Source organism: Centroberyx gerrardi, chromosome 1, assembly GCF_048128805.1.
Source record: "Centroberyx gerrardi isolate f3 chromosome 1, fCenGer3.hap1.cur.20231027, whole genome shotgun sequence".
Taxonomy (NCBI): domain Eukaryota; kingdom Metazoa; phylum Chordata; class Actinopteri; order Beryciformes; family Berycidae; genus Centroberyx; species Centroberyx gerrardi.
Window position 1 is genome coordinate 23014257 of NC_135997.1, and position 9511 is coordinate 23023767.

The following is a 9511-nucleotide window of genomic DNA, read 5'->3' on the forward strand; positions in this document are numbered from 1 at the left end:
GGTCGTAGCTGGGCAGCCGTGTTGGGAGCCACGATTTGAGAAGAAGACATGGGTGAAAATCCAGATTTTTCAGGCTCTCCACAAGACAGCAAGGCTGAATACATACTGAGCAATGTGGCAGAAGTGGTTGAGAGAATTCTGACCTTTGTACCAACCAAATCGCTCCTCCGGATCGCAAGGTAATGGAAAGTGGCTGCAAGCTTAGCATAGCTAGTTAGCGAATGAGCTGTTTTGCTAAGTAATATAGGAAGCTAATGCGTTAACTAAATTATGTCTGGAGTCTTCATAGTTAGTGTGCCATTGCTTGCAGGTGGGCAGGCGTGTTGCCTGACAGCAGCACGAACCTATTAGCTAGCTGGCTTGCTCGCTAGCCAAATGTCTAACTAGTACCTGTAAGCTGTGTGTGTGTGTGTGTGCCTTTGCTCAGTGTGTGCCGGCTGTGGAGAAACTGCGCACGCAGAGTGCTGAGGACTCAGCAGCAGCTGACCTGGGTCTCAGCCTGTGGCCCGTCCGACACAGAGGTCCATGCCCTTTGCAGCAGTCTGGTTGAGGAGGTGGAGGTAAAGCACTAGCCTACACTCAAGTCGGGTGAACATCAACAGCAACTGTTTGGGACAATAGAAGTTAGCAATATTTCTTTGAGGAGGAATGTGGGTTAGGGGTATTTTAATAAGCTAAAGTATGGTGAAAACCCTGTTGGTAATAACTGATGGGTAAGTTGCCCAAAATACAAGTATATTGCCACAAAAGTTGCCTAATCATAGGTGTAGGGTGAAAACCTCATATCTCCAAAATGTCAACTTTTTCAGGTACCAAGAAAAACAGCCTTGTTTTCAGCTTGACCAGGCAGTATGTATTTTTGACTTTATTCAATAGGGTTTGAAATGGTTCAAAACCCCAAGGGTTGTAGAATTCATTTCAACACACAGAGGAACATCATGTAACCTTCAATTTAAGTTAAAATATGAAAATCACCAAATCACCAAAACTGGAGATATGAGGTTTTCATAGAACAACAGCGCTATATAGATCATGGCCCATACAGACGTGGGGTTGGTAATTCAGCACTCATTACACTGTGATAAACATTGAATAACAAGATTTGGTATCTGTTAATAAGTGTGTTCTCTATATTGCTGGGCTGTGTACTGCAGCGATGTTCAGAAAAGACAATTCACCAAGGTTAACACATGCACTTTGTTTCTGGTTATTTACAGAAAGTGTTTCTCCTGCCTAAAACAGTTCTGGCAATGGTAGACAGTGAGGCCTTCAACGGACAAGCATATTGCTACAGAGAGAGTAAAGGTTAGTATTAAGTAATGCTACACAATAGTGTTGTTCTTCATTCTGCTGGTGTTCATGAGACAGAATATGGCCGATAGGTGCACATTCCTGTGTATTAAATCTTTGTTCCAGTTGTGATGATAAGCAGATCAGAGATCCTTTCTTAGGCATTTATAAGGCAATCCTTCGGCAGAAGTGACTTTTAAAGTGACTGTTTTAAAGTTTTAAAGTGAGTATGAGATAAAAAGGAAATTTTCCTATGCAAGTTAGATTTTTCATCCATGCGTTCCATTATTGTTTCACTGGCAGTCATTGCACTAGTTTTGTGTGTCATCAGGAACTGAGTCCTGAAACAGACGTTGATAGTATTTGTTAGCAATACTGTTAAGTCTATTGGGTTAAAAGTCATTTCTTTGAAAAACGATGTTGGCGAACAGTTAAGAACTATGTGTTGCATGTTATTTTTCAGAATAATGTTTTTTAGCTCCATTGACTTCCTTTCGCATTGCCAACAATTTCTGCATCCAATATCTCAAAATCATTAGGTTTATTTTGATCATAATATCCTTGTGAACAGTAACATAACCTTGCATTCAGTTGGGCTGAAATACATTTAGAGGGCATACATGTGAAAGAGAACCTTGAAATAAAGCATGCTTTCCACATTTTACGTTGGCCAAAAAGCTCACAGGTAGCTGGAATCAGGACATTTGGAGATGCTGAACAGGCATCTGCATCATCTTGCACAGCTTGATGATCAAGGTGATTTGGAAGGACCAAAATGAATCTAAAATGGCTATAATGTAAAATACTGTGCAACAACTACACCCAAAATTGCTTTATGTGCTAAAATTTCATTGGTCTACTCTGCACAAAAAGTTAGAAGGTGGACCCGAGGGGTCATTTAAATTAAAGAACATTGCTATTTTAAAATGTATTTTTAATGTGGATTTAGGAGAACAATGTTTTTAGTTGACTCACTAGTTCCTTAAAGTGCACACACTTGCATTCCAGTACAAAGCCCAGTCTTGTGTCCCAACCAGTCTCTGGCTGTGTCCAAGCCAGAGACTAAACCACTAAGGTCCATTCATGCTACCTACCAAATTGTCTGCTCCAGACTTGACCTCCTAGTTTATGAATGAGGAGCTCGAACTCTTGAAATTTAACATCACTTGCATCTGTGTTTTGGGGTATTTTCTCATGATTTGGAACTTATATGGGTCAGACTACCTGCTGTACATTACATCTCCATTGTGCTTTTGTATGGGTCACTTAGAGCACTGAAGCATAGAAAAAAACATGATGTGGGAAAGGGGAAGAATGTCTATTTTAAAATTTCAAATGTTCAGAAACACTGTTAAGTTCAACCCGTAAGTTTTCACACCAAATTCCCATTTACTTAAAATGGCAAAAAGATAATATAAGGAATTGTATGTGAATTTGAGAGTCATGGTTTCATATACCATTGACTTATGTTGAGCTTATAGGCATTTAGCTGATCTTATCCAGATCAACTTACAATGAGTGCAACAGTAGAAGAAGTAGTAGACGTGCACTCGCATTCCTAACAAAGTGGTGCTGGGTTAATGCAAATTTCTCTGAAACAAAAACTGGTGTAAAGACTTTATCATTTTCCATTGTGTAGGCTTGATTTGTTATCAAAATGATGGCATATAAAAACCATGAGCCTTCCCTTCTAACATGTTTTCCCTCAACTACTCTGAAGCGAAAAAGAGTCGCCACAGTCCAGACACAGTAGAGGAACTGAACCTGCTCTTCCCCAAAGGCTGTGACATCATGGGCGTCACCACACCAGGGATAGTCTGTAAGTGTTTCTCCATTTTTGTCTCATTTCCTTATTCATAGAAGAAAAAACAATGGCACATCTAGTGTCTAGGTGCTGAGCTAAGCAAAGAATTTAAGTGACAAAGACGGAGCTTACACATAATATAAATATCAATTGCCCCCATAGTGTTTACATTTTACTAGAAACGTTTTAAGCCTTCATTTACTTGATTCCCATCAACCAAATTGAGATGGGTCTTGTTCTGGTTTCTCTCACAAGAAAGAAGAAAGAAAGAAAGAAGGTTTCATTGCATTATTGAATGCAAAGTAGATGTTCCATTTTCATTTACTATTGGAATACACAAATTCTTTTCATGTTTATTTCCTACATGGCAGGAATTTGCTGTGGTTGTTGGTGGCGTTCCAGTCCCGTAACCTGAGATGCATTGTTCTATAGAGAAACTGAATGTGTTTTTTCCCTGAGGTGTATCTTTCTTGATGTGACAGTACACATGGAGAGGCACAGGAAAGACGGGAGACAAACAGCTGCTATGATGGCATATGTGCGGCAAACGTGCTGAGCCAGACTTGAAGCCATGATGTCACGAATGTGCGGCCTTAGCCTGTGGAGCCACCAGCTTGCCCCAGAGAATCTGAACGCTAACCAGGCTGCTTGGGCATATCGGAGAGGAATAGTTCACCTCTCAGCAGAGGCGGCTATGCATTAATCCCCACCCCTGCTGCCTAGTTAGAAAGCTCTGCTGGCGGCTGGCACCTCCTCGGCTCTTACTCTGATAGATTGCCCAGTCTGCCCGCTGCTGCGCTCTCCATTTCTCCATATAATCACAACCCTCCGGAGAAGTGACTCTCCATCAGCCATGTTCTCCTTCCTCAAGATGATGGCTTATCAGGCTCCCGTCGTCTATCAGGTTTAATGGCAGGCTCGGCTGTTTGTGATAACACTCATTTTGTGGTATTGCAGCTGAGGGTCAACGCAGGGTCACCAACCCGCCTCTAATTCAATTGAATGGAATCTGACTGGATAAAGTTGATTCTATGGATTATTTGTAATAAGTTTACCATATAGCCTAGAGTGCATCAAATCATTTATGCATCTTGATATTGGGGCTGCACAATATTAAAAAATGAGTTATGATGCACATGGACATAGCTCTTTCTACATAATTCCTTTTTAATCCCTTAAATTTAAAAAATATTGGAGGATGGGGAGAAAATGAGAAACTAATGCGTAGTATTTGTTCATTTTGAATAAAATGAAAGATTTTCTATGATGCACAACTTAAATTGTTCACTAGGGATTTTGCACAGCACATGAATACCTTGCACAAGTGGTTATCTAATACCCTTTATAAGAGGAAATTGCAGACACTTCAAATCACGGCAGTTAGCATTGTGATTTTATAAATTGTGATATTGGTGTTGTGTAAGCGATTGTAGTTGGAAAAAGGTGAAACGTAGAATATCAGGCAGTACTTTGAATACATAATGCATATAGTGATATTCAACTGTTTTTAAATGGGTAGCAACTTAAAGGTCACAATGTAGTGAACGTATACAGTTGTGTCAATACACAGTAGGCTACTTGATTACAGTAGATAATCTCTATGTGAACATTTGTTATGTTTATTATGTAAGATTGGATTATTCTGTTTTTTATTTTTTGTAGGATCTTTGCTAGGTTTCTTGAGGTTTTTCCCACAGCTCATTAATTTATAATGAGGATTCCTGTTTTCTTGCTTTCCCCACCAGTATTTCCTGATTTTTTTTTTTTTGTGGTATCCTTATTCCTGATACAAACCTATGAAGACACAGGCCGCAGTGTTACAGTGTATATTCTCTTCCCAGAGGTCAAAACAGTAGGCATGCCATACATCAGTGGTTCTTAATCATGTGCCATGGAGGCACAAGAGTCTGCAGGTTTTCATTCCAACCAAGCAGCTGATGTGAATGATCAGCACACCTTCAGCCAGAGAGGGGGAACTAACAAGTGAAATCAGCTGCTTCAGTATTTGGCTGGAATGAAATGGAATGTAAGTGACTCCATGTAGATCAAGTTCTAATGTTGTGTGGTTCTTCCTGTGTCCTGTTCCAGTGACTCCCAGTGGCTCTTACTCCAGCCCTCCCCAGGAGCACCAGGAGGGCGAGGCGGGCTTCGCCATCATGTTCCCCAGCATGGAGGGCGTCCACATCAAGCCCTTCCACTTCTGCAAGAAAACCATCTCCCCGACAGCCCTGGAGGAGGCAGGTGAGTGTTTGAGTTCAAGACCTCGGCTCGCAACAATTTCCCAGGAGCTCTGAACTGAAAAATGCAAGCCACAGGCAAGTCGGCTAGTCAAATTTCCAATCTTCCAAAAATGTGTCTCTGTCTCAATCCTTCCTTTATTATGCTCCCTCCTCTTTCCAGGACTAGTTGATAACCCGGAGCTGCGTGTGGTACTGCTGTTTGTCTATGAGGCTTATAAGTCTGGAGCAGCACGCTTCCTCAACCAGGTGCTGGAGCCGCTGGCCAGGAGCAAAGCTCTCATCGCTGGAGGACTAGTAGAAAGTGTCTTCTCTCCTCCCAGACAGTGGTGAGTTAGTGTCCTGCACTTAGAGCAAGGTTACCATTAAGCAAATTCTGGGCAGGCTTGGGAAAAATAATGGTCTCACACCCGGGCCACACCGCCTACCTGAGCAGTGCATGTGCGTCGCGGAACCTGTTGCTTTTGATTTCGGCGCCCATGTTAACAGGTTAGAGCAGCCACACAGCCCGCGTGAGCAGTGTGGCTCAGGCGCGGCTCGGCTCGGTGTCGCCTATTTTTTCCGCGTGACGCGCGCGGTTCTCAGCAAAAATAGACAGTGAAAATCATCTGTTGATAGTCATATTGACATCATACCAGCAACATTACACCTTTCAATACAGTTTCAATGTCTATATCTGTAGAATATGTCACAGACATGAAAAAATATATATTTTTTTTAACTCAACACTTCCTGTTTCCATTTCAAATTAAAAGCCGTCTAGCGTTTCTGTGGACAGAATCCCTTCATTTGTTAACACAAGGGTTTTATTGTGAAATATTTGCAGGACCGTGTTGTAGAAAATTCAGTGACTTGCACGACTAAATTAGTGGAGTACCGGCTTTTAATTGTGGAAATACGGTAGTCATAGCAGAAACCCCACGTAGGCTATAACCTATATTATGTTAATAAGTTAAAAGAACATCAGGTGAAGGGCAGTATTTTTCCAGTGTTCTCTCTCTCTCTCTCTCTCTCTCTCTCTCTCTCTCTCTCTCTCTCTCTCTCTCTCTCTCTCTCTCTCTCTCTCTCTCTCTCTCTCTCTCTCTCTCTCTCTCTCTCTGAACGAGGGTAAACAAAAACTACATATATATATATATATATATTTAATGACGTGAAATGAAACATTCTATGGCCATTATCAAAGGCAAACTCAGTGTAGAAAGATAGGGCTGGAAGGCAGCGCCGCAGCAGCAACGCTGTCTGTGTGGACACCACAGGCGTGCGAGCCGCAGCAGTTCAGCGAGGTAGCCGTCACGCACAGGTAGAGGTAGGTGGTGTGGCCCAGGCGTAATACAAAAAAGGAAGTAGTGCAAGTTATTTATCTCATTTATGTGGCTGTTTACATGCCTGGCAAGATAACTTAAGGGCATTTCAAGTAGTTCAAATATTTCAAGGCTTATTCAAATATGTTTTTGCCCCTGGTCTGGTCCTGTGGCTGTCTGGGAAGAGCCTGCCATTAGGGAAATGCTGTTTGTTTGAGGCTATGAAACATTCAAACCAATTTTTGCCTCTGTGGAAAAACTACAGGCCTAGTTCTCCAGCAACTGTCAGGAGGAGCTCTTGGTGTCTTTTTGAAATAGAGGAAACACTACAATAGAGTATAACCTCACCTCATTTTAATGCTTGATTTCTTTCTGTCTCTTTCACTCATGTCGTTTGTCTCACTCTATTTCTTTCTCTCCATGTGTTAATAAGTGTTGATTGGACTTATAGAAAGAAGAAGAAAGAAAGAAACTGTCAGTGTTGATTTTAACACTTTGAGAGTTAAATTAACATGTTTCCCCTCCTGTTCTCTCTCTCTCTCTCTAGCTGTGGTCAGGGGGCGTATGGCGTGGTGGGCCTGGCCCTGAGCGGCCCCAGGGTCCAGGGGGCGTCGGTGCTCCTGGAGCAGGACATCAGCAACGCCAAGGCGGCGGAAGCCACTATCCGCCGGCTGAAGGCGGCCAAAATTCCCGAGTGGAACACCCTGGGCTTCATGTTCGCCTGCGTGGGGAGAGGCCAGAACTACTACAACAACCAGAGCAACGTGGAGGCCGACGCCTTCCGCAAGGTGTTCCCCAACACCCCGCTCTTCGGCCTGTTCGGCAACGGAGAGATCGGCTGCGACCGAATCGTTAAAGACGACTACACGCTCTGCGACACTGACACGGACAGTCTGCAGCACGAGTACACTACAGTCATGACCCTGGTGCATCTAGGTTGACTGACTGCCCGCCCTGCAGTGACAGTGGTCAGACGGGCAGAACGACACACAGTGCACCTATTCGGAGCAGCAGTCGGGAGCGATCATCATCCTGCGCAGTGTGTTACTCACATCACGACTCGCGATATTGCTGTCGCCATTACCGCTCATAAAGCAGGAAAAGTATCCATTCCATATGCCATTGATGTAATAGTAACATTTGGGAAATCATGACACAGCTTCATATAAAAACTAGTGAGTTTCACAAAGTTTCGATTCAAGAGTTCTGAAAAGACGATACTGATCATCTCTTTTGTCATTCATATGTAATATAGCAGTCTTGTAAAATATAAATGTATATATTTTTCCCCAAATTACGCCCACATTCAAGGCATATCTTACCTTCTGATATCAACCTCATGGTCTGTTTGCTTTGCGTTCGAGTAAATTATAAACACTTATGTATCCCAGGCTATAGTTATAATTGTTGATTCAGAGAAGGCACTTTTTATTTGTGTAATTAAGAGAAGGAGGATGGTCCCTTTTCCCAAAATCAAGGCAATCTTGATTTGAATGCTCTTCCCAGTTATGTAGGCTTTTACCTGTTTTTGTTTTTACATAAGGAAAAACATAAGGTGTCATTGGGTACAATGATTTCAGTCAGAATCTTACAGAGTGCCTCTTTTTTTTTTGTCTGCATGTCAGGTCATATTTCTAGCTACCTACTTCCTACCGCTAACGGTCGGGCTTATTGGTCACTTTGTCTCCCCAGTTTCTGCAGCTTAAAGGGAAAATGCATCCTAAAACAGAATTTATGTTATGCGAATGGTCTTGGGCAGTTCGATCAATATTTTTCAGCAGGATACTGCTCTCTGGCAAATGCTGGAAACCGCAAAATGAAGCTAATAACCTGTGATGTCATCAGGAGACAGTCATTGCGGTCGCTCCATTGACGGTGTCACAATGACACAGACTGGCAAAAAGTGTGTTTTTAGTTTAGCCTTGGCTCTCCTACGATTTGTTACTTTGGGAGTTGTTCAAGTTTGCAAATTGAGGCTGAATTGTCCAGGGTCATAGGAAAAATGTGAAATCTGTTTTAGGATGCATTTATTTTTCTTTTAACAGGTTATTCCAAAGTAATATGAAAACTGAAGGTGAAATATGTAGAGGACCCTTCTCTGTTTTGTAATGGGCATGGTGGTCAATGCATAACATTTCACAGGCACGATGAAGGCTTGGCTATTAAGGAAGGGTGTCTGGTATTTTTGCTAAAAACATGAATGGTAAAAGATAATTTTGAAATCTTGATAGTCATATTCTGAGACTAACTCCCCATTTGCACATTTGAAACCCTGTCAAAATTGTAGAGATGCCTTTGATAGAATAGTGCCCTCTGTCAAAAGTCATTGGATGTTACACCATTCACATCTAGATTCTTTGCTAGATGGCCCTGTCATTTTTTGATGTCTTGCTTTTCATTTACTCACTGTGAAAAATATCCTGAGGAGATAAAGGTGCAATTTACAAACTTTTTTTTGGTTAAGTAGTTTTGCAGATCTCTTTGTATGTTTAAAATAGCTTTTCTGCACACACTGCAGCCATGGTTGTTGCAAGACTGGTTGTGTTCTGATCAGTTCTGTTGTTTTACTTTGTTTAATAGTTAATTGTTTTTTTTAATCAACGAGAAGCTCAGTTAATTGCCAACAGTATCTTCCATCTATGTATAATACACACAATCTGTCCTTATAGTTTTTGATCAGGGGATTATTTGTATTTTAAGCCAGCCTTTGGCTTGGTTGAACAAAATAGTTTTGATGTACATGCACTTTTCTACAGGATGTGCCAAATCATATCTGTTCAGAATTACTCATCTGCTCATTTTCTCAATAAATGACAAACACTGAATATTTTCTTGTTTTTCCTTTATTTTTTCAAACCCCTACATTGCACGGTAGAATC

At 41.7% G+C, this 9511-nt stretch overlaps 1 protein-coding gene across 1 annotated transcript; it reads left to right on the plus strand.

The window, feature by feature from the left end:
* fbxo22 (F-box protein 22) lies at window positions 1-7784 on the plus strand. Its single transcript, XM_071910496.2, has 7 exons — window positions 1-179; window positions 428-560; window positions 1218-1305; window positions 3011-3109; window positions 5183-5335; window positions 5495-5660; window positions 7180-7784. The coding sequence occupies exons 1-7, from the start codon at window positions 49-51 to the stop codon at window positions 7571-7573; spliced, it is 1164 nt and encodes a 387-aa protein (XP_071766597.1). The 5' UTR covers window positions 1-48; the 3' UTR covers window positions 7574-7784.
* Window positions 7785-9511: the final 1727 nt, after the last annotated feature.

Excerpts from the sequence above, each read along its gene's own strand:
- fbxo22 (XM_071910496.2), top strand. The coding sequence starts at position 49 with ATGGGTGAAAATCCAGATTTTTCAGGCTCTCCACAAGACAGCAAGGCT. Across the intron at positions 1,306-3,010 it reads TTGCTACAGAGAGAGTAAAG|CGAAAAAGAGTCGCCACAGT; the intron begins GTTAGTATTAAG and ends ACTACTCTGAAG. Across the intron at positions 5,336-5,494 it reads GACAGCCCTGGAGGAGGCAG|GACTAGTTGATAACCCGGAG; the intron begins GTGAGTGTTTGA and ends TCCTCTTTCCAG.